The sequence below is a fragment of the Scyliorhinus canicula genome, chromosome 26 (genome assembly GCF_902713615.1).
Source record: "Scyliorhinus canicula chromosome 26, sScyCan1.1, whole genome shotgun sequence".
Classification (NCBI taxonomy): Eukaryota; Metazoa; Chordata; class Chondrichthyes; order Carcharhiniformes; family Scyliorhinidae; genus Scyliorhinus; species Scyliorhinus canicula.
Window position 1 is genome coordinate 10,576,442 of NC_052171.1, and position 24,970 is coordinate 10,601,411.

At 52.1% G+C, this 24,970-nt stretch overlaps 2 protein-coding genes across 2 annotated transcripts; both read right to left on the reverse strand.

Annotated features, from left to right (window-relative positions):
- Nucleotides 1-418: 418 nt before the first annotated feature.
- Nucleotides 419-14,201, reverse strand: rnf181 (ring finger protein 181). Its single transcript, XM_038785614.1, has 5 exons — nucleotides 14,060-14,201; nucleotides 7,794-7,927; nucleotides 6,002-6,117; nucleotides 4,059-4,133; nucleotides 419-917 (listed from the first exon to the last, which is right to left on the reverse strand). The coding sequence occupies exons 1-5, from the start codon at nucleotides 14,143-14,145 to the stop codon at nucleotides 858-860; spliced, it is 471 nt and encodes a 156-aa protein (XP_038641542.1). The 5' UTR covers nucleotides 14,146-14,201; the 3' UTR covers nucleotides 419-857.
- A 7,737-nt stretch (nucleotides 14,202-21,938) lies between these two features.
- LOC119957528 (NADH dehydrogenase [ubiquinone] 1 beta subcomplex subunit 9-like) lies at nucleotides 21,939-22,551 on the reverse strand. Its single transcript, XM_038785667.1, has one exon. The coding sequence runs from the start codon at nucleotides 22,480-22,482 to the stop codon at nucleotides 21,961-21,963; it is 522 nt and encodes a 173-aa protein (XP_038641595.1). The 5' UTR covers nucleotides 22,483-22,551; the 3' UTR covers nucleotides 21,939-21,960.
- Between the last annotated feature and the right edge of the window lie 2,419 nt (nucleotides 22,552-24,970).

Consider the following 24,970-nt stretch of genomic DNA (forward strand, 5'->3'; position numbering starts at 1 on the left):
TAATAGGGGGATTGTTGGGTTACGGGTATACGGGTTACGTGGGTTTAAGTAGGGTGATCATTGCTCGGCACAACAGCGAGGGCCGAAGGGCCTGTTCTGTGCTGTACTGTTCTATGTTCACGTTAGGCGAGCAAAAAGTCGTCAAAACAGAGCACTTCAAAATGTAGGCCCTCTGCTCGTGAGTATCTTTTAGTGCAGGAGAGATTCTGTGCAAAGCATTTAATACTTCACATGCTTAGCTCTACAAAAAACGTTAGAACATAGTGTAGAAGGAGGCCATTCAACCCATCGGGTCTGCACCGACCCACTTTAAGCCCTCACTTCCACCCTATTCCCAGGCACCCCACCTAACCTTTTTGGACACTAAGGGCCAATTTATCATGGCCAATCCACCTAACCTGCACGTCTTTGGACTGTGGGAGGAAACCGGAGCACCCGGAGGAAACCCACGCACACACACGGGGAGAACGTGCAGACTTCGCACAGACAGTGACCCAGCGGGGAATCGAACCCGGGTCCCTGTCGTCGTGAAGCCACAGTACTGCCCATGGTGTTCTAACGGGGCGGAATTTCGACGGAATGGGGAGCGGAAGGCGCGAGAGCACATTTTGGACCAGCCAAATTGCAGGACGTTAATGCCAAGGAGGGTGGCGACACGAAGGTGGGGGCTCCCCCGAGGTGATTGTGGGACGTTTGCATGGCAGGCTGCACTGCAGCTGCCCTCCAACCTGGCTCTGCTTCTGGTTTTAGAGGGAATGGGGTTACAGGTTTGTTAAGACAATGAGGAGCTTGAGGGAGCCTGACAGGAAGGTGTAACGCTCGGAACGTCCCCCAGTGATGCCACACGACGCCAGTGGTCACGTATACATGGCGCCATGCAGGTATTCCAGACGCTGCTCCTTCTGTTTTCTTCTCTCCTGGAGAAACAACACAATAAACAAATTACACCTCCGATCTTCAGTAGCACCAGTCTCTCACCAATCCACTTACAAAACAATAGATACGGCTGACTAGCCACCGACTCCCGAGTAGAATCTCAACCATCAATGACCCCCTTTCTTTGGTACGGTCAAAGCTTTTTTTTTAAATCAGTTTCTAGATGTGGGTCTCGCTGGTTAGGCCGCATTTATTGCCCATCCCTAATTGCCCCTCGAGGGTGATGAGCTGCCTTCTTGAACCGCTACAGTCCCTGAAGTGCTCCCACGGTGCTGGGAGAGAGGAAGTTCCAGGATTTTGGCCCAGCGACAGTGAAAGAACGGCCGATATATTTCCAAGTTGGGATGGTGAGTGACTTAAAACATAGAACAGTACAGCACAGTACAGGTCCTTCGGCCTACCATGTTGTGCCGACCATTTATCCTAATCTAATATCAATCTAACTGACACCCCTTCAGTTTACTGCAGTCCATGTGCCTGTCCAAGAGTCGCTTAAATGTCCCGAATGACTCTGACTCCACCACCTCTGCTGGCAGTGCATTCCACACACCCACCACTCTCTGTGTGAAGAATCGACCTCTGACATCTCCCCGATACCTTCCTCCAATCACCTTAAAACTATGTCCCCTTGTGACAGCCATTTCCGCCCTTGGGAAAAGTCTCTGGCGATCCACTCTATCCATGCCTCTCATCACCTTGTACATCTCTATCAAGTCACCTCTCTTCCTTCTTCGCTCCAGTGAGAAAAGCTCCCTCAACCTTTCTTCATAAGACCTGCCCTCCAGTCCATGCAGCATCCTGGTAAATCTCCTCTGCACCCTCTCCAAAGCATCCACATCCTTACTATAATTAGGCGACCAGAACTGGACACAGTATTCCAAGTGTGGTCTAATCCAGAGTTTTATAAAGCTGCAGCAGAACCTCGTGACTCTTAATGAAAGAGTTAATGAAAGCCAACACACCATATGCCTTCTTAACAACCCTCTCAACTTGAGTGGCAACTTTCAGGGATCTATATACGTGGACCCCAAGATCCCTCTGTTCCTCCACACTTCCAAGAATCCTGCATTCAGCATTCAGATTTAACGTTCCAAAATTAATCACTTCACATTTATCTCGGTTGAACTCCATCTGCCACTTCTCAGCCCAGCTCTGCATCCTGTCAATGTTCTGTTGTAACCTGCAACACCCGTTGACACTATCTACAACTCCCCCAACCTTCGTGTCATCGGCAAACTTACTAACACACCCTTCCACTCCCTCATCCAAGTAATTTCTAAAAACCACAAAGAGCAGAGGTTCCAAAACAGATCCCTGCGGGACACCACTGGTCACTGACCTCCAGGCGGAATACTTTCCATCCACTACCACTCGCTGTCTTCTTTCGGCCAGCCAATTCTGTATCCACACACCCAAATTTCCCTGTATCCCATGCCCCTGACTTTCTGAATGAGCCTACCATGGAGAACCTTATCAAATGTCTTACTGAAATCCTTATACACCACATCTTGGTTTATATGGATATTTGGACGGTTCTGCCTAAGGAGCCTTAGTGAGTTGCTGCAGTGCATCTTGTAGATGGTACACACGGCTGCCACTGTGCGTCGGTGGGGGAGGGAGTGAATGTTTGTGGATGGTGTGGAGCTTCTTGAGTGTTGTTGGAAGCTGCACTCATCCAGGCAAGTGGAGAGTATTCCCTCACACTCCTGACTTGTGCCTTATAGATGGTGGACAGACTTTGGGAATCACTCAGACGACTACACGATGGCATCAATAAGTTCCATCCCACCATCAGACTCATCATGGACTACTCTCCAAAATCAGTTGCATTCTTGGACACACTCTTCTCCATCAAGGACGGTCACCTCGGCACTTTGCTTTACCGCAAGCCCACAGATAACCTCACGATGCTCCACTTCTCCAGCTTCCACCCTAAACACATTAAAGAAGCCATCCCCTATGTTCAAGCCCTCCGAATACACAGGATCTGCTCAGACGAGGAGGAGAATAAAAGACATCTACAGATGCTGAAAGATGCCCTCGTACGAACAGGATATGGCGCTCGGCTCATCGATCGACAGTTCCAACGCGCCACAGCAAAAAGCCGCACCGACCTCCTCAGAAGACAAAGTACCCTTCGTCGTCCAGTACTTTCCTGGGGCGGAGAAACTATGACATCTTCTTCGCAGCCTTCAACAGATCATCAATGAAGATGAACATCTTGCGAAGGTCACCCCCACACCCCCACTACTTGCCTTCAAACAACCGCGCAACCTCAAACAAACCATTGTTTGCAGCAAACTACCCAGCCTTCAGAACAGCGACCACGACACCACACAACCCTGCCAGGGCAATCTCTGCAAGACATGCCAGATCATCGACATGGGTACCACCATTACACGTGAGAACACCACCCACCAGGTACGCGGTACATACTCGTGCGGCTCGGCCAACGTTGTCTACCTCATACGCTGCAGGAAAGGATGTCCCGAAGCGTGGTACATTGGCGAGACCATGCAGACGCTGCGACAACGGATGAACGGGCATCGCGCGACAATCGCCAGGCAGGAATGTTCCCTTCCGGTCGGGGAACACTTCAGCAGTCAAGGGCATTCAGCCTCTGATCTCCGGGTCAGCGTTCTCCAAGGCGGCTTTCAGGACGCGCGGCAACGCAGAATCGCTGAGCAGAAACTGATAGCCAAGTTCCGCACGCATGAGTGCGGCCTCAACCGGGACCTGGGATTCATGTCGCATTACATTCATCCCCCACCATCTGGCCTGGGCTTGCGAAATCCTACCAACTGTCCTGGCTTGAGACAATTCACACCTCTTTAACCTGGGGTTACCCCATCTCTGGATCTGTAAAGATTTAATTACCTGCAAATGCTCGCATTCCAAGCATTGTCTGGCATCTCTGACTTTGTCTATATGTATGTTTCTGGAACATACCTCTCCATTCACCTGAGGAAGGAGCAGTGCTCCGAAAGCTCGTGTTTGAAACAAACCTGTTGGACTTTAACCTGGTGTTGTAAGACTCTTACTGAGACATTGGGAAGTCAGGGGTGAGTTGCTTGCCCCAGGATTTCTAGCCTGCTCCAACAATGGGGATGGAGTCACCTTACCTTGTCCTGTTTGTACTCTTCATACTCCTCATTATCGGTGGGCAGCTCGAGTCTACACAACGGGCAGGAATTAGTCTGAGAAAAATCAAACAACGTTAAATTGGGACATGCGCTCCACTGAGCTGGCGTCGCCTAGATTGACAGGAGAGCCCCCTCGCTCCCTGCCACATTCCCAATCCCACCCCCGCACCGTTCCGGAAGGAATTGAGTGAATCCCAACTCGGGCCTCAAATAGAGTTAAGGGAACGAGGGGGGAGGGGAGGGGATGGGAACACGATAAAACTGCAGACATTGAAATCATGCTGGAAATGCACACCAGTATTTAAAAGTACTGATCGATTCGCATTTCGATTCAGTGTCTGACTAATTTGCGTCATCTTTTGAGTTAACAAGTGGGGGATTGTTGAGGGGAGTGCAGTACATGTGGTTTACATGGGTTTTATCAAGCCCCCCCCCCACGTGGCAGAATGGTTATAAAATATATAAAAACCCATGGGATCCAGGGGAATGCAGCACGATGGAGACAAAATCACCAGGAAAGAAAGGGTAAATGGTTGAAGGGTGTTTTGCGACGGAAAACAGTTTCCAGTAGTGGGCCCCTTGATATTTCTGGCATATATTAATGATTTAAGACCGTAAGATATAGGAACCGAATTGGGCCATTCGGCCCATCGAGTCTGCTCCGCCATTCAATCATGATTGATATGTTTCTCATCCCCATTGTCCTGCCTTCTCCCCATAACCCCTGATCCCCTTATTGATCAAGAACCTATCCATCTCCGTCTTAAAGACGCTCAGTGATTTGGCCTCCACAGCCTTCTGTGGCAAAGAGTTCCACAGATTCACCACCCTCTGGCTGAAGGGGGGCTGTGTCCTCTGGTTCTAGTTTCTCCCACTAGTAGAAACATTCTCTCCACGTCCCCTCTATCCAGGCCTCGCAGTATCCTGTAAGTTTCAATATGATCCCACCCCCCGCCCTTCACCCTTCTGAACTCCAACGAATACAGATCCAGAGTCCTCAACCGCTCCTCATACGACAAGCTCTTCATTCCAGGGATCAGTCTTGTGAACCTCCTCTGGAACTCACAAAGGGGTCATGATGAGGAAGTTTGCAGATGGCACAGAAATTGGCTGCGTTGTCGATAGCGAGGAGGATCGATGTAGAGTGTGGAAAGATATCAATGGATCAAAGATCCAATTGTCCATAGATCTCTGAAGGCAGCAGGACAGGTAGATAAGGTGGTTAAGGAGGCTGATGGGATACTTGCCTTTATTAGCCGAGGTATGGAATATAAGAGCAGGGAGGTTATGATGGAGCTGTATAAAACGCTGGTTAGGCCACAGCTAGAGTACTGAGTGCAGTTCTCGTTGCCACTCTATAGGAAGGATGTGATTGCCCTGGAGAGGGAGCAGAGGAGATTCACCAGGATGTTGCCTGGGCTGGAGCGTTTCAGCTATGAAGAGAGGCTGGTTAGGCTGGGGTTGTTTTCCTTGGAGCAGAGAAGGCTGAGGGGGGACCTGATTGAGGTGGACAACATTATGAGGGACATGGATAGGGTGGATAGGGAGGAACGTTTCCACTTTAGCGGAGGGTCAATAACCAGGGGGCACAGATTTAAGGTAAGGGTGGGAGATTGAGAGGGGATTTGAGGAAAAACCTTTTCACCCAGAGGATGATGGGAATCTGGGATGCGCTGCCTGAAAGGGTGGTAGAGGCAGGAACTCTCACAACTATTAAGAAGTGTTTAGATGAGTTCTTGAAATGCTGCAGCAGACAAGGCCTCGGGCCTAGTGCTGGGAAATGGGATTAGAATCGATAGGTGTTAATGGCCGGCACAGACACGATGGGCCGAAGGGCCTCTTTCTGTGCTGTAAATCTCTATGGAAAACTGACAAAACTCTCAATAGACCCGGGGTCGCCAGGCAGGCATGTGCCCACGTACCTTCCCCAGCCAGGGCACAATACATCCAGGGTGGAAGGAATGTTCACATGGCATCTTCTTCACTTTCTCCTCTTCCTCAAATTCTAACAAGCACACCGGACACTTCAGGCCTCGGTCTGAAAGGAAAACAAAACAGTCCTCACTATAACAAGGCCACGGAGATCATTGCGACAACCCGCACAGCCTGATGATTCTTCTCGACCTCGTGATTCACTCAAAACGCCGGGTTTGAGGCGATGCCTTCTCATCAGAATGTTCCATCCCAATTTTTTTATTTTTTATTATTAGTTTAGAATACCCAATTCGTTTTTTCCAAATAAGGGGCAATTTAGCGTGGCCAATCCACCTACCCTGCACATCTTTGGGTTGAGGGGGCGAAACCCACACAAACACGGGGAGAATGCGCAAACTCTACATGGACAGTGACCCGGGGACAGGATCGAACCTGAGGCCTCGGTGCCATGAGACTGCAGTGCTAACCACTGCTCCATCCCCATTGGACCATTCTTGATAATTCATTCGATATGGGGGGATGGGGGGGGGGGGGGAGGGCGTCACTGCCAGTGGTTGTTGTCCATTCCCAACTGTCCTTTAGAAGTGTTAGGGTCCTTTCCGTTTATTCCCATATTTCCTTTCTTTTATTTGTGTTGTTTATTTTTCATCCGTGGATGATTAATGGACATGTGTCTTTAATGCAAGCAGGAGATTTCAGTAGGGGAGACCATGATGACTTGGTTTGACTGATTTTGCCGGTGGTCAATGAATTGGCCTAAAAGGCAGTGTTCTGCCCGGTAACAGGTGGCGATCCGATCCGTTCCCGCTGAAATGTTTCAGCGACATAAAGGGCTTTCACTCTGACAGCGGAGGGAGTAAACCTCTCCTTTCCCACTCTTGCTTTCTCCAGAAAGTCACTTCGGGAACCAATACTCTCCTTGCAAAAAAAAAAAGGCTGAAACGAGCACAGACCAGAATCCGATAACTCTCTTTTTTGGGCGGCACGGGTGGCACAGTGGTTAGCACTGCAGCTTCACAGCTCTAAGGTCCCAGGTTTGATTCCCGGCTTGGGTCATTGTCTGTGCGGAATTTGCACATTCTCCCCGTGGGTTTCCTCCGGGTGCTCCAGTTTCCCCCCACAGTCCAAAGATGTGCACGTTAGGTGGATTGGCCGTGATAAAATTGGCCGTTATGTGTCCAGGGACATGCAGATTAGGATGAGGTTACAGGGGGTTGGGGGGGGGGGGGGAACGGTGGGCGTAGGTAGGGTGCACTTTCGGAGGGTCGGTGCAGAATCCGTGGCCCGAATGGCCTCATTCTACATTGTAAGGATTCTATGGCTCAATAGGCTGGACAAGGCAAGACTGTGGTACAAGGATTAGACGGCACCGATATAAGGCTCTGGGCGAGAGGTACAGTGGACGTGCGGGGAGTCGAGAGGAGGGATGGGCTGAAACTCACTGCTTACGAGGGGGGTGGAAACAGGGACGTTGAATGAATTCAAAAGGAAATTAGATATGGGCTCGAGGTAAATAAATTTACTGGGATACGGGGGATAGAGGGGGGGGGGGAAATAGGACTAACTGGATGGACCTAGGAGAAACAGCGTGGAGTCGATGCATTGAATGACCTCTTCTGTACTGCCTTGACTTCACACTCAGGATTGAACCTTGCGATCTGCATTGCACACGGCGTTCAGGGAGCCAATTTTACACTCTTGTACCCTGGTACCGACAATACTCGATCATTTCACATGGCTGATTACAGCTCCCACAGTCTGGGGCCTAGCAAATCGTACCTGCTTGTGCCGGAGTCACGGGAACCGTCGGGAGATTCTGTACGATCTCCTTTTTAGCAGCGGGGGGCAATCGATGATCCCAGTCAGAAAAATCGACCTCCCCGAGGTCCAAATCCATCCCTGCCAACAGAGACCTGGAAAACCAACACCACAATCTAGGATAAGCATTATTGCTAATGGACTTCATTTCATATCACCTGTGGAGTTAAACGAATAGGGTTTATGAACAACGATTTATTAGGGCAATCGACAATTGCTCTTCGGGATTTATATAGGGTGCTACAGAATGCTAAACAAAAAGAGTAGAGGGTAATGTCATGGGAATGTCACTTTAAGAAATGTTTGTCTTCTCAAGTGGCTGCAGTGATGTCAGCGTGTGTGGGTGGAGCTGGGTTCTGCTTTTTACTTTCGTTTCGAGCTGGAAGCTGTTTTTGGCTCGGAGCTTTAGTTTCGTTTTCAGTGGGAGAGCTGCATTCAAACCAAGGAGGTGTATTTTGGTCTCTCTCTGCGTGCTAAGAGAATGTCTCCAGATCACTTGATGATTTCAAAGCAATACCTGGTTCTGCAAGGAAGGCAAATCTGCTGTCTTTGTGAAAAAGGGTCTTTGACTGCTGGATGTTGTTAGGAACGTTACTGAGGGTTACCTATAGATTACTGTATTGGGGGGGGGGGGGGTTATCAGCGTTGGTAGTTCTGGATTTATAGAATAAACATTGTTCTTGTGAAAAATACTTTAGCTCTGTTGCATTATACCTGTAAAGTGGGGCTCGTGTTCCCCATAACCAAACTCTGTTAAAAGCTATGGGTCAGGTGAACGCCATGATATAGGTTGGTGTCTCTAAACCCTGGCCCATAATAACGTTACAAAAATGTCAACTGTTAATAGGCTGATGTGGCAGAGGGACACAATCAATGCGAGCTGAATCCTGACTTGGTGCCAACTGCGAGCACGCGAATAAGGGGCAAACATGTATCCAGTCTAACCACAGCAACCTCGTCTTCGAGAATCTACCCGTGTGGCGGGTCAACGTGTTTTCTAATTTAACCTATAGACCAGCTAACTGTTCGAGCAAGGAAAGAGGTTGCGGAGAGGGTCGTGGAAAGGCAAGGGTAGCTAATACTGACTCTGCCTGAGCGAGCTTCTGCAACTGGTCGCAGAAACGTACCAGACAATACTCAAAATGTGAACAATGGGGCTGGTTTAGCTCAGTCGGCTAGACAGCTGGTTTGTAATGCAGAACAAGGCCAGCAGCGTGGGTTCAATTCCCGTACCGGCTGACCCGAACATGCGTCGGAAGGTGGCGACTAGGGGCTTTTCACAGTAACTTCATACTGCCGACAATAAAATATTATTATGTGTTCGGCAATGTATAAACGTTATTTGATTTCTTCGTTTCTTACTCTCCATCATCAGCAAAGTGATGGAAGGAGTCATCAACAGTGCTATCAAGCAGAACTTACTCAGCAATAACCTGATCACGGACTTTCAGTTTGGATTCAGCCAGCGTCACTCAGCTCCTGACCTCATTACAGCCTTGGGTCAAACATGGACAAAAGAGCTGAATGCCAGAGGTGAGGTGAGAGTGACTGCCCTTTGGCATAGAGGCCGCATTTGACTGAGTGCGGCATCAAGGAGCCCGGGCTAAACTGGAGTCAATGGGAATCAGGGAGAAAAGTCTCCGTTGGTTGGAGTCATTCCCGGCACAAAGGAAGATGGTTGTGGTGGTTGGAGGTCAATCATCTCAGCTCCAGGACATCACTGCGGGAGTTCCTCAGGGTAGTGTCCTCGGCTCAATCCTCTTCAGCTGCTTCATCAATGACCGTCCCTCCATCATAAGGTCAGAAGTGGGGATGTTCGCCGATGACGGCACCATGTTCAGCACCATTCGCGACTCCTCAGATAATGAAGCAGTCCATGTCCAAATGCAGCAAGACCTGGACAATATCCAGGCTTGGGGCTGACAAGTTACATTCGCAACACACAAGTGCCAGGCAATGGCCATCTCCTACCAGAGAGGATCTAACCATCGCTCCTTGACATTCAATGGCATTACCATCCCAGAATCCCCCACAATCAACATCCTGGGGGTTACCATTGATCAGAAACTGAACTGGACCCAGCCATATAAATACTGTGGCTACCGGAGCAGGTCAGAGGCTGGGAATCCTGCGGAGAGTAACTCACCTCCTGACTCCCCCCAAAGCCTGTCCACCATCTACAAGGCACAAGTCAGGAGTGTGAGGGAATACTCTCCACTTGCCTGGATGAGTGCAGCTCGCAACAACACTCAAGAAGCTCCACACAGGCAGCACGGTGGCGCAGTGGGTTAGCCCTGCTGCCTCACGGCGCTGAGGTCCCAGGTTCGATCCCGGCTCTGGGTCACTGTCCGTGTGGAGTTTGCACATTCTCCCCATGTTTGCGTGGGTTTCGCCCCCACAACCCAAAAATGTGCAGAGTAGGTAGATTGGCCACACTAAATTGCCCCCTTAATTGGAAAAAATAATTGGATAATCTAAATTTATTTTAAAAAAAGAAGCTCCACACCATCCAGGACAAAACAGCCCCGCTTGATCGGCACCCAATCCACAAACATTCACTCCCTCCACCACCGACGCACAGTGGCAGCCATATGTACCATCTACACGGTGCACCTAGGCTGCACGTTGGCACAGTGGTTAGCACTGCTACATCACGGCGCCGAGGTCCCAGGTTCGGGCCCGGGTCACCGTCCGTGTGGAGTTTGCACATTCTCTCCGTGTTTGTGTGAGTCTCACTCCCCACAACCCAAAGATGTGCAGGCTAGGTGGATTGGCCACGCTAAATTGCCCCTTAATTGGGCAATCTATTTTAAAATATATAAATACAAGATGCACTGCATCAGCTCACCAAGGTTCCTTAGATAGCACCTGTCAAACAAAGGACCAGTACCAAAGAAGAACAAAGAAAAGTACAGCATAGGAACAGGCCCTTCGGCCCTCCAAGCCTGCGCCGATCATGCTGCCCGTCTAAACTAAAATCTTCTACACTTCCAGGGTCCGTATCCCTCTATTCCCATCCTATTCATGTATTTGTCAAGATGCCCCTTAAATGTCACTATCGACCCTGCTTCCACCACCTCCTCCGGCAGCGAGTTCCAGGCACCCACTACCCTCGATGTAGAAAAACGTCCCTCGCACATGTAATTTCCTCTAATCTTACCCCATCGCACCTTAAACCTCTGCCCCCTAGTAATTGACCCCTCTACCCTGGGAAAAAGCCTCTGACTATCCACTCTGTCTATGCCCCTCATAATGTTATAAACCTCTATCAGGTCATCCCTCAACCTCCATCTTTCTAATGAAAAGTCTGAGTCTATTCAGCCTCTCCACATAGCTAGCACCCTCCAGACCAGGCAACATCCTGGTAAACCTCCTCTGTACCCTCTCCAAAGCCTCCACATCCTTCTGGTAGTGTGGCGTCCAGAATTGAACACTATACTCCAAGTGTGGCCTAACTAAGGTTCTATACAGCTGCAACATGACTTGCCAATTTTTATACTCAATGCCCTGACCAATGAAGGCAATATGCCGTATGCCTTCTTGACCACCTTCTCCACCTGTGTTGCCCCTTTCAGTGACCTGTGGAGTTGTACACCAAGATTTATCTGACTGTCAATACTCGAGGGTTCTACGATTCTCTGTATATTCCCACCTGTATTAAAAATTCCAAAATGCATTACCTCACATTTGTCTGGATTAAACTCCATCTGCCATCTCTCCGCCCAAGTCTCCAAACGATCTAAATGCTGCTGTATCCTCTGACAGTCCTCATCGCTATCCGCAATTCCACCAACCTTTGTGTCATCCACAAACTTACTAATCAGACCAGTTACATTTTCCTCCAAATCATTTATATGTACTACGAACAGCAAAGGTCCCAGCACTGATCCCTGCGGAACACCACTAGTCCCAGCCCTTCAATCAGAAAAGCACCCTTCCATTGCTACTCTCTGCCTTCTATGACCCAGCCAGTTCTGTATCCATCTTGCCAGCTCACCTCTGATCCTGTGTGAATTCCTTTGTAGACAACATCCACTGGCCTACCTTCATTAATCATCTTGGACAAGTTAGTGTGATACAACCACCCCTTCACAAAACCGTGCTGCCTCTCGCTAATACGTCCATTTGCTTCCAAATGGGAGTAGATTTTCATTTTAATTTCATTTCATCCTGCCTTGAAGAATCCTTTCCAATAATTTCCCTACCACTGAGGTAAGGCTCACCGGCCTGTAGTTCCCTGGATTATCCTTGCTACCCTTCCCACTTCTGATTCCGTTCTCCTGGCCAACGTTCAGCGACGGAATTCTCCCCCCAAACTCCACCTATTTTCCCTCCCCAACCCTCGGACCCAGCTTCCAAACAAATCAGGAGGATGAGGGGTAGTAAAGAATAGTAATAAAGAAAAAGCAAATAACGTTGGAACAGACAAGTTTACATCTTGATGACAAGTCTATTCAAGCAAGCCTGCACTGAAATGTGAATTTAACTGCTCTTCAGAGATCCAACATTTGTTACATTATTGACGGAGAGGCGGGGGCATAGCGATGTTGTTACTGGACTAGTAATCCAGAGGCACAGAGTAATCTTGGGTGTAAATTTGGGGCAGCACGATAGCACAGTTGCTTCACAGCTCCAGGGTCCCAGGTTCGATTCCCGGTTTGTGTCACTGTCTGTCTCCCCCGTCTCTGCGTGGGTTTCCGCTGGGCGCTCCGGTTTCCTCCCACAAGTCCCGAAAGACGTGCTTGTTAGGTGGATTGGCCACGCTAAATTGCCCGTTGTGTCCAAAAAGGTGGGGTTATGGGGAAAAGGGTGGAGGCGTGGGCTTAAGCACGGTGCTCTTACCAAGGGCCGGTGCAGACTAGATGGGCCGAATGGCCTCCTTCTGCACTGTAAAATCATTGATTCTATGTAATGCTCTGGAGATTTAGGTTCAAATCCTGCCACGGCATTGATGAAACTGGAATCCAATAAAAATCCGGAATTAAAAGTCTAATGATGACCACAAAACTATTGTTGACTGTCGTAAAAACCCATCTGGTTCACTAATGTCCTTTAGGGAAGGAAATCTGCCGTCCTTACCCGGTCTGGCCTACATGTGACTCCAGACCCACAGCGATGTGGTTGACTCTTAATTGAGGGGCAATTAGGATTGGCAAAAAATGCTCATGACCCATGCAAGAATAAAAACAATTCCAGCATTTTCTAATTTTCTTCCATGAGGAAGTTAAAGATGATATTTTTCTTTTACAAAGCGTAAAACATCTCAAGGTGCTTCAGAGGAGTGCTATAAAACATAATATGACACTGAATCACATCGGGGTATTGAAGGTCAAAGGTTTGGGAACTGCATTTACAGACAAATTTGGAGGATGAGGCCACTCAAGTCTCCCCGGCCTTCAATCAGACAACTTCACATCCCCGCCTACCTTCAATAACCTTCCACGCTCCCGCTCAAAAATCTATCCAGCTCCACCTCAAAATTATTCACAATTCTGCTTCAACCGCCTCTTGAGAAAGACATTCAGCCATTTACAATCGAAGATACAGTGCAGAAGGAGGCCATTCGGTCCATCGAGTCTTCACCGACCCACTCAAGCCCCTCACTTCCACCCTATCCCCGTAACCCCCACCGAACCTTTTTGGACACTAAGGGGCAATTTATCATGGCCAATCCACCTAACCTGCACGTCTTTCTGGACTGTGGGAGGAAACCGGAGCACCCGGAGGAAACCCACGCAGACACGGGGGGGGGGGGGGGGGGGGGGGGAGAACGTGCAGACTCCGCACAGACAGTGACCCACCGGGGAAATCGAACCCGGGTCCCTGGAGCTGTGAAGCCACGGTGCTAACCACTGTGCTAACCGTGCCTGGGCCGGGCACTGCCGATGCGTACACCTGAATTCCATGGAATCCCTACCGTGCAGAAGGAGGTCATTCGGCCCATTGAGCACCAACCCTCCTAGAGAGAGCGCCCTACCTAGACCCACTACCTCTTTTGGACACAAAGGGGAGGGGGGAGAAGAGGAGGGGGGGGGGAAGAGGGTGAGGGGATAATGGGGGGGGAGAGGGTGAGGGGATAATGGGGGAAGCGGGTGAGGGGATAATGGGGGGGAGAGGAGGGGGTAATGGGGGGGGAAGAGGAGGGGGTAATTGGGGGGGGAGAGGAGGGGGTAATTGGGGGGGGAGAGGAGGGGGTAATGTGGGGGGGAGGGCAGCTCTGTCGGTACCTGGCCAGCTCCAGGAGCGCGTTCTGCCGGTATTGCTCCTCGGGGTTGGTCGGCTCGCAGTCATGTTCGTCGAAGTAGGAAGCCATTTTGTCGGAGGCGCCGCCCTGACCTCCCCCGGGCTCGGACCCCTGACCTCCCCGGGCCCCGCCCCTGACTCCGCCGGGCCCCACCCCCGACTCCCCGGGCCCCGCCCCCAGACTCCCCGGCCCCGCCCCTGACTCCCCCGGGCCCCGCCCCCTGACTCCCCGGCCCCGGCCCCGCCCCTGACTCCCCCGGGCCCCGCCCCCTGACTCCCCGGCCCCGCCCCTTAACCTCCCCGGGCTCCGCCTCCTGACCTCCCCGGGCCCCGCCCCCTGACTGACTGACGGCCCCGCTCCTTGACTCCCGGTCCCCGCCCCCTGACTGACTGACGGCCCCGCTCAGCCAACCAGCCCGACTGGCCAATTGGCGTTCGGGCCGGCATGCCGACCGCGGGAAATTGACCAACCGGCGGCGAGGGGAGGCGGGACATTCTCTACCAGCCCCGCCCCCCCGAGCCGGGTTACAGCCGGGCTGGCCAATCACCCTCCGAGCGGCTACCCACTGGGACCAGAGGAGGGGCGTGTCCCGCTGTCCCCCCGCCCCATTCACCCGAGCGACAGCCGGATTGACCAATCCGCTTCCGGAAGGCCGGCCCGTCGGCAGGGGGGTCGACAAACCAATCAGCGGCAGGGAGATCGACGGGGCGGCTTGCCATTGGCTGAGCGACAGGCGGGGGCGTACCGCGCTCCCCCAATCAGAGCGGGGCCGGCGAGTAACCCGGGGCGACCGTTACCTCAGCAACGGCGGCCGGGCTCTGCTCCCCAGGGAGAACTTGCAGCATCACCAAAAGGTCTGGCCAACTGTGGACGTGATGCATGAATTGGGACCAACTCTGAAACCTCCTGGCTCCTGCCATGGACAACCACATTTATATAGCACCTTTACACATGCCATCCCCTCCTTCCCAGGCCATCCCCTCCTTCCCATGCCATCCCCTTCCCATGCCATCCCCTTCCCATGCCATCCCCTTCCCATGCCATCCCCTCCTTCCCATGCCATCCCCTCCTTCCCAGGCCATCCCCTCCTTCCCAGGCCACCCCCTCCTTCCCATGCCATCCCCTTCCCATGCCATCCCCTTCCCATGCCATCCCCTTCCCATGCCATCCCCTTCCCATGCCATCCCCTTCCCATGCCATCCCCTCCTTCCCAGGCCATCCCCTTCCCATGCCATCCCCTTCCCATGCCATCCCCTTCCCATGCCATCCCCTCCTTCCCAGGCCATCCCCTTCCCATGCCATCCCCTTCCCATGCCATCCCCTTCCCATGCCATCCCCTTCCCATGCCATCCCCTCCTTCCCAGGCCATCCCCTTCCCATGCCATCCCCTTCCCAGGCCATCCCCTTCCCATGCCATCCCCTTCCCATGCCATCCCCTTCCCATGCCATCCCCATCCCCTTTCCATGCCATCCCCTTCCCATGCCATCCCCATCCCATGCCATCCCCTCCTTCCCATGCCATCCCCTTCCCATGCCATCCCCTCCTTCCCAGGCCATCCCCTCCTTCCCATGCCATCCCCTCCTTCCCAGGCCATCCCCTCCTTCCCATGCCATCCCCTTCCCATGCCATCCCCTTCCCATGCCATCCCCTTCCCATGCCATCCCCTCCTTCCCATGCCATCCCCTTCCCATGCCATCCCCTTCCCATGCCATCCCCTTCCCATGCCATCCCCTCCTTCCCATGCCATCCCCGCCTTCCCATGCCATCCCCTCCTTCCCATGCCATCCCCTTCCCATGCCATCCCCTCCTTCCCATGCCATCCCCGCCTTCCCATGCCATCCCCTCCTTCCCATGCCATCCCCTTCCCATGCCATCCCCTCCTTCCCAGGCCATCCCCTCCTTCCCATGCCATCCCCTCCTTCCCAGGCCATCCCCTCCTTCCCATGCCATCCCCTCCTTCCCAGGCCATCCCCTCCTTCCCATGCCATCCCCTCCTTCCCATGCCATCCCCTTCCCATGCCATCCCCTGCCATACTATCCCCTTCCCATGCCATCTCCTTCCCATGCCATCCCCTCTTTCCAATGCCATCCCCTCCTTCCCAGGCCACCCCCTCCTTCCCAGGCCATCCCCTTCCATTCCATCCCTTCCATGCTATACAGGGGCTGGTTTAGCTCACTGGGCTAAATCGCTGGCTTTTAAAGCAGACCAAGGCAGGCCAGCAGCACGGTTCGATTCTCGTACCAGCCTCCCCGAACAAGCGCTAGAATGTGGTGACTAGGGGCTTTTCACAGTAACTTCATTGAAGCCTACTCGTGACAATAAGCGATTTTCATTTCATCTCCTCCTTCCCATGCCATTCTTTTCCATGTCATTCCTTTCCTCCCATGACACCCCCTCCCATGCTATCCGCTCCTTCCTAAACCATTCCCTCCCATGCTATCCCCTCCTTCCTATGCCATTCCCTCCCATGCTATCCCCTCCTTCCTATGCCATTCCCTCCCATGCTATCCCCTCCTTCCTATGCCATTCCCTCCCATGCTATCCCCTCCTTCCTATGCTATCCCCTTCCATGCCACCCACTCCGATGGCGTCCACCCCTTCCCATGTCACCACTTCCATGCTATCCCCTTCCCATGCCATTCTTCCCATGTTATCCATTTCATCCTGTATTGACACTGGACCATCATCACCACTCAACCCACCCCCCCCCAAAAAAAAACGCGGGTTCGATTCCAGCTTTGGGTCTGTGCAGAGTCTGCACATTCTCCCCCGTGTGTGCGTGGGTTTCCTCCGGGTGCTCCGGTTTCCTCCCACAGTCCATAGCGTGGATTGGCCACGCTAAATTGCCCCTTAGTGTCCAAAAAAAAAGGTTAGGGTGGGTTACTGGTTTACGGGGATAGGAAGGGTGCTCGTACAGAGGGCCGGTGTGGACTTGATGGGCCGAATGGCCTCCTTCTGCACTGTCATTATTCTATGACTCCAAGAAGCTGAAGGGGCCAAGTGGCCATCTCCTTCTGGTTTCTACTGAACTTGCTCCGAGTCGGTTCGCCACTAGGTGGAGTTTGAAAACTGCTTCACAGTGAAGTGTGAATCAGTCCAAACTCGCCTCATTTTCTCCCAAGCCGTTGCATCGCGGGAAGAAGTTGGTTTGACGTGGAAAGCATCACAATCATTAGCCAAGGGCACTTCATTCACTGGTGTCCTTTTCCAGCTCCTTGTGTTAGCTTATCTCGCGGCTGGGATTAGTAAACACATTCGGACTGTTTGACTGGACTTTTCCACCATTAAAAACGTCGCCAGGAATCTTTTTTTCCAAAAATTAATTATTTTCCAGCATTTCAAAGAAGCAATGATGAACAGTTTGCTTCAGAACTCCCCATTCAGTGCAGTTGGTAGAGTCAGTATATGATTGAGCCTGTCAAACTATCATTTACGCTCGTTCCAACAACATCATGAGACTGGATTGTGCCCATTTCCCCTGAGTCCACTCCCATGGCTTTCCCAAGCTGCTGCCCACATCCCACCTTTGCTTCCCAGTGCCCTGGCTTCAACCATCTTTCTTGCCGACAGATTTTTCATTGACGCGGGAGTCGAGGGCTACGGGAGTCGAGGGCTACGGGGGAATAGGCAAAAAAATTGGAGTTCAGACCACGATTATTTTTTTTTTTAAATAGTTTTTGTTCTCCTTTTTCACATTTTCTCCCAAAATGACACCCAACAATAATCAGTAACGAATGTAATGTCAATCCCCATATCAATAACAACGATCCCATCCTCCCACTAAACCCCCAGACATTAGCCCGCATGTTAACATCAACAAATGACAAAAAGGAATCAGGAATCACCCATAGTCACCATTAACACTCCCCAACCCTCCCAGCAACCCCCCTAATGTTTGATGTGATCCAATTCTCGAAAGTGCATAATGAATAACGCCCATGAATTGTAGAGCCCCTCCGGGCTTCCCCTCAGTTCAAATTCCAGCAGGTCCCCCCACCACGCCAGGGCACAGGGTGGAGAGGTTGCCCTCCATCCCATCAGGATCCGCCTTCAGGCGATCAACAAGGCGAAGGCTACAGCATCTGCCTCCGCGCCCCGTTTCCAACCCCGGCTGGTCCGACACCCCGAATATAGCCTCCCGGGGGCCCGGGTCCAGCTTCACGTGCAGCACTTTAGAGATTACCCTAAACATCTCCTTCCAGTAATCCTTATCTTTGGTCAACACCAAAACATCAGATCACAATTATTGACAGGCCCGAGAGGCCTTCTCCAGATCCTATTTATGTTCATAGAATCCAGTGGCTAGCACTGGTGCCTCGCGGCGCCGAGGACCCGGGTTCGATCCCGGCCCTGGGTCACTGTTCGTGTGACGTTTACACATTCTCCCCGTGTCTGTGGGGGGTCTCATGTGCAGGGTGGGTGAATTGGCCAGGCTACATTAACCCCTAATTGGAAAAAAAAGAATTGGATACTCCAATTTTTTTTAAAAAGCAGATTATCGAGCTTGGCTGTGATGCCTCTCCAGTCAAATAGCCCGCCGCTCCGTGTAGCCCGAGCACATGCGACGCAAAAGGATCATCTGAACGAAGTTTCCAGCCGTCATTGACCCGCTGCTTCTGTAGTCCAACAACGAGGAGGTTCATGGAATCGCTTGATCAGGGTGTTGCCTGCATCACCTTCGCACTTCTAGTTATTGTCTCCGAGAGATGTTTCACTGCCCAGCCTTTCCGCCCTCAAACTCCTGCCCCGCTGGTAATAAATCTCGTCTCCCAAAGTTTGTTTATCCAACTTGCCGCTGCCTAGTAGATAAACCTCACGTTGACAATGTTATCGACCAAACTGTGACAGTCGCTGTGAATTCCTTCAGATTTCTTGTTTCAATCTTTGAACTGAAAGTTTGTAACATCGCAGCTATTGCTGGTATAGCTGTGGTTCCCCCCCCCCCCCCCCCCCCCCCCCAAATCCGCTGTGACTGTGGAGTGAGTACAGAAAGATGTGAGCCAGTTTGAAATACCAGTGGGAAGCCACAGGCAGACAGGAGGGTCCTCTCCTCTCAGGGTCTGGGCGGACCCTCTACTCACTCGCAATCGATTGGGTCTCTTCCCAATCGATTGATTTGAATTCCCCAGTAGCGGGGCAGTTGCTCGATCACTGGGGCGGTTCTTGGGACTTATTGTTTTGGGCTTCTTTGGCGCCGAAAAGTCTGGCCTTCCATTGAATGTATCGATTAGTGTTAACTTGTTTCTTTTGTGCTTGGGGATCACCTCATTAGTATGCTAACTTGTTTTTTTTCACAGTGCTGTCTGGTTTCTGCAGCGGTCAGAATACACAAGCGCTTTTGCAAGCTGCCTGCTTTTGCAACATGTCCACTTTCCCAGCATTCTTTGTAATCTTCCATTTTGTGTTGGGCAGTGGCCACCCCAGGTGGCTACACTAGGGGGCGGGAACCGATTTTCTCAGGCAGTTCTGTCGCCGCCTCAGGGCCTTCCGTCCAAATAACGGGGTGGGAACCCGCTCCCCAGTGCTGCCGGCCCAGTCAGATAGCCAGAGGTCCAGCACTGCCGCCCGTGGAACGGATGCCAGGGTCATTGTCGTCCGGGGGGAAGGGAAGCTCTTCGTAGGCCAAAGTGTGTACAACATGGAGGCTCTCTTCCACCTCCCCTCCCCCTCCTCCCCAGAATGCACTGGGACGATGTCAGGGTTTAATCACCCCTACTGGCACAAGCCCCCCCCGCCGTCACCACTGTGGAAATGCCCAGTCAAATTGGCAGCCGGCCAATGGGGTTTCCCATTGTGGACACCCCCACGCCCTCGGGAAATCCGCGGGCGTTAGAGCACCGCTGGTGAAGCCGAGGACCCCGACGACGGAGAATCCCGCCGCGCACCTTTTTCGTGCGGGTGCCGTGTCCCCAACGGCCTACAATTTTCCCAGTTCCTCTTCCCCACCCGTCGTGAGCCCTGGAGTGGCTTTGGCAGTTTTCCAATCTGGAACAGTTCCTGAATCGGGAGAATTGATTTGGGCAGCACGGTAGCATTGTGGATAGCACAGTGGCTTCACAGCTCCAGGGTCCCAGGGTTCGATTCCCGGCTGGGGTCACTGTCTGTGCGGAGTCTGCACATCCTCCCCGTGTGTGCGTGGGTTTCCTCCGGGAGCTCCGGTTTCCTCCCACAGTCCAAAGATGTGCGGGTTAGGTGGATTGGCCATGATAAATTGCCCTTAGTGTCCAAAATTGTCTTTAGTGTTGGGTGGGGTTTCTGGGTTATTGGGATAGGGTGGAGGTGTTGACCTTGGGTAGGGTGCTCTTTCCAAGAGCCGGTGCAGACTCGATGGGCCGAATGGCCTCCTTCTGCACTGTAAATTGTATGAATTGCGAGTGATCACTCGGTGGGCTTCCTGGATTACAGGGATAGGGTGGAGGTGTGGGCTTAGGCAGCATTATCTTCCCGAGGGCCGGTGCAGACTCGATGGGCCGAATGGCCTCCTTCTGCACTGTAGATTCTACAATCTCGAGCAAAACTCTTCTCATGTTTGTAGGAAACGTGAGTTCCTGGAGATGAGTCAATCTCTATCTTAATGTTAACTCTATTTTCTACTTACATCAGGGAGGTTCCCCTGTCTGATTTATTTTTAGTTTTCCTTCCCTCTTTTTATATCCTTTTCCTCTACTGCGATGACATTTCCTGAATTCTGACTCCAATCTGTCTCCGAATGGAAGGGGCCCACATTAACCTTACTCATCCTCTTTCTGGAAGTATGACTGGAAAACCTTTAGTGTTGTCCTTGCCTCGCTTCACAGTGAATGAGCCATGGAATTTACAGGGCAGAAGGAGGCCATTCAGCCCATCGAGTCTGCACCGACCCTCTGAAAGAGCACCTTAGCTAGGCCCACTTGCCCGCCCTATCCTCGCAACCAGACCTAACCTGCCCATCCCCAAAGGGACAATTTATCACGGCCAATCCACCTAACCTGCACATCTTTGGGCTGCGGGAGGAAACCGGAGCACCCGGACGAAACCCACGCACACACAGGGGAGAACGTGCAAACTCCGCACAGTCACCCAAGGCCGGAATCGAACCCGGATCCCTGGCGCTCTGAGGCAGCAGTGCTAACCACTGTGCCACCCCAAATTTATTTTGGGAGTTTGAACGACTTTCTTCGTACCCTTTTGCTTGTCTTTAGATTGCTTCAAGTCAATTGCTAGCCACTGTTCACAGTATTTTTTTTGCTCACTTTGAATTAAGTCAAATCCTGACCCAAATCCTTTTTATTCTTTCATGGGGTGTGGCTGGCTAGGCCCCAGGATTTGTTGCCCATCCCTAGTTGCCCCTTGAGAAGGCGGTGGGTGAGCCGCCTTCTTGAGCCGCTGCAGTCCGTGAGGTGTAGGTACTCCCACAGTGCTGTTAGGGAGTTCCAGGATTTTGACCCAGCGACAGTGAAGGAACGGCCGATATATTTCCAAGTCGGGGCGGTGAGTGACTTGGAGGGGAACCTCCAGGTGGTGGGGTTCCCAGGTATCTGCTGCCCTTGTCCTTCTAGATGGTAGAGGCCGTGGGTTTGGAAGGTGCTGCCTAAGGAGCCTTGGTGAGTTGCTGCAGTGCATCTTGTAGATGGTACACACGGCTGCCACTGTGCGTCGGTGGTGGAGGGAGTGAATGTTTGTGGATGGGGTGGCCGATCAAGCGGGGCTGCTTTGTCCTGGATGGTGTGGAGCTTTTTTTTTGTTCATCGTAAAAAAAGACAAACATTTATTCTCAGTTTATTAGACTTCATTAAGTATACAGAAACATTTCAAAACCGTGTAGGCATCAGCTCTCTGGATATATCATCTGCTGTTGACAACACTGGGACCATCTTTTTATATCTGCTATCTGTTCTGCTTCTTATGTTGGGCGTTCACGGGGTCTTGTGACAATGTTCCACCACAGTGGAGGACGGTCACCCTCCTTCCGAGCAGGGGGCAGAGCCTCACTCTGAGGATTAGTAGTCACTTCCTCTTTCAATTGCTTCACCTCTTTCTCCCAACTCTGGAAACGCAGGTTCTTCCATTGCTCTCGCTTGGCAAAGTAATCTGGATACATTGCCTTCTCAGACGGATGCCAAAAATCCAGATAGGATTCAGGTGTCTTGTAGCAATCATATCTCTCATAAGACGTGCCTCCTGGTGCATTGGGGAAAATGTAGGGCTGCGGGTGCTGCTTTGACCAGAATTCCTCCTCACCAGCTTCCAGCAGCTTAGTCGCCTTTATCATGTGTTTTTCATCTTTATGCTCATCGAATCTTGCTCGCAGCATGCAGGCATAAAAACGGTACTTGTCCCTGAATATGCACCAGGATTCCAAGTGCCGCAGGGCCCTTTTGTAAAGTCGAAGTACTTTCTGCTGGTGCGTCAAGTAAGCTACCATCCTTCAATCCGTCCTTTCCCGTCACCTTCCCTTGCCGGGCACCATGGGCCCGATGGTGTGGAGCTTCTTGAGTGTTGTTGGGAGCTGCACTCATCCAGGCAAGTGGAGAGTATTCCCTCACACTCCTGACTTGTGCCTTGTAGATGGTGGACAGGCTTTGGGGGGAGTCAGGAGGTGAGTTACTCTCTGCAGGATTCCCAGCCTCTGACCTGCTCTGGTACCCACAGTATTTATGTGGCTGGCGTAATTAAACGCCTCGTCAATGGTCACCCCCAGGAAATCAATGTTGGGGAATCAGAGCTGGAAATGCCATTGATTGTCAAGGGGAGATGTTTATTAATCCCGAGCCTGGATATTGTCCAGGTCTTGCTGCATTTGGACATGGACTGCTTCATTATCTGAGGAGTCGCGAATGGTGCTGAACATTGTGCCGTCATCAGCGAACATCCCCACTTCTGACCTTATGATGGAGGGACGGACATTGATGAAGCAGAATGGAGGTGGGTGGGCTTTTGACTAGGCCTGTAGCTGGTACAGAGCTAGAGGAATCATAAAGGCTCACCTTCGGAACGTGCCGAATAAAATATCAATTGGGGCTTGTTAAGTTCCAGGATGGGTTTGAGGCCTTCATTATGACCCATCAGGGTTAGAGGGCATGATGTCCAGCCTCCGAGGTCATTGGTCATGCCTCACACTGAGGTCACAGAGGGTGGTTGAAAGGGCTCCTGGTATACGAGCAATATCGGGGGATTCAGAAATTGTTGGATCGCTCCCTCAGGAAACTAAGGAAATTCGGCATGTCCACACTGACTCTTACCAACCTTTACAGATGCGCCATAGAAAGCATCCTATCTGGCTGCATCACAGCCTGGTATGGCAACTGCTCGGCCCAGGACCGCAAGGAACTTCAGAGAGTCGTGAACACCGCCCAGTCCATCACACAAACCTGCCTCCCATCCATTGATTCCATGTACACCTCCCACTGCCTGGGGAAGCGGGCAGCATAATCAAAGGCCCCTCCCACCCGGCTTACTCACTCTTCCAACTTCTTCCATCGGGCAGGAGATACAGAAGTCTGAGAACACGCACAAACAGACTCAAAAACAGCTTCTTCCCCGCTGTCACCAGACTCCTAAATGACCCTCTTATGGACTGAACCAATCTCCTCGCATCTTCTATTAACCTAGGACAAAGGTTCGGCACATCGTGGGCCGAAGGGCCTGTTCTGTGCTGTATTTCTCTATGTTCTATGTTCTCTACTGTGTAGCCCCACACTCGGTATGCGTCACCCGATGTCAGTGTGTATTTATTGTGTCTCCTATGTTTTTCATGTGTGGACCGACCTGCCTGGACTACACGCGGAAGAACACTTTGCACTGTACCTCGGTACAAGTCACAGTAAATCAAATCCAAATCCAATTTGCAGGGTTCAAAGGTATTATTTTGAGGCCTGCTGTCTCCTGATCTTGACACTGATGACAGGTGGAGTTATTTATTAACCCGAACCAGTTATTTGCACATTGGAGTTGTTCCAGAGGAGACCGTGCCACTGGAGCGAGGGGCGGGGTGTGGGGGGAGGGGGGGGGGGGGGTGCAAACCAGCCCCTAGGTTCATCGATGGCTCCCTCAGATGCCTCCTGGTGAAGTCTCTGACTGAAGTGAGCGCCTGGAGAAGGAGGAAGTTGAGCCAGACAGGTGCATCCTGGGAGGAGGATACCGAGGAGGTCAACAGTGTCGCGCTGGTCAGAAGGATGTGGACCCACAAAGTTTCTGCAGTGCATCTTGCAGATGCCACACACAGCCTCTAGTCTGCATTGGTGGTGGAGAGAGTGAATATTTAAGATAGTGGGCGCGAGTTTCCCAAAAGGGAACAAGGTCCCCTGTGCTGGAGAATACTCAATGGCCAACAAGATGGCGCCATTTGCGCTGGAGCGTGCCCATCCCGTTGATGGGTTGGCTGGGGTTAGAGGGTACCTAGGGAGGGGTGGCCTGGGTGGGGGGGGGGGGCACCCATACGATCCGTGGCACGAGGTTCACACAGTGGGCAGTCAGCGGTATGCGCAGGTGCCCGGCTGCGGCAATGGTGTTCCGTGCCTGCCCACCCCGACCCCACCAGCCCACCTCCTGCCCCCCCCCCCTCCCCCCCGCTACTCCCCCAGCCCTGGCAGAAGACCCCGGTCAGCGGTACCACATCAGAACACTATAGCGATGTTGGACACTTTTCGTACCCCAGTCCCCCCCCTCTCGCTTCCCGACTTTTTAAACCACAAGTGAAACTTGCCGTCAGGAACTCCGAGACGGAGCATCGCGGAGGCCCCCAGAGAACACCGTGTCAGGCCCGCTCACGGTATGCCGACGGCGTTTACGTGCAGAGTGGAACGCACTGACGCCGCTATCGCGGCACCGGAGCACGGCCCTCTAACGGGCGGCAATTTTCACCTCGCCCCATTCTCCGCCCAATCGCGTTTCCCGATTCCTGCGCCGGCCAA

Excerpts from the sequence above, each read along its gene's own strand:
- rnf181 (XM_038785614.1), bottom strand. The coding sequence starts at position 14,145 with ATGGCTTCCTACTTCGACGAACATGACTGCGAGCCGACCAACCCCGAG. Across the intron at positions 7,928-14,059 it reads GCGCTCCTGGAGCTGGCCAG|GTCTCTGTTGGCAGGGATGG; the intron begins GTACCGACAGAG and ends TTGGTTTTCCAG. Across the intron at positions 6,118-7,793 it reads CGTGACTCCGGCACAAGCAG|ACCGAGGCCTGAAGTGTCCG; the intron begins GTACGATTTGCT and ends TTTTCCTTTCAG.
- LOC119957528 (XM_038785667.1), bottom strand. The coding sequence starts at position 22,482 with ATGGTAGCTTACTTGACGCACCAGCAGAAAGTACTTCGACTTTACAAA.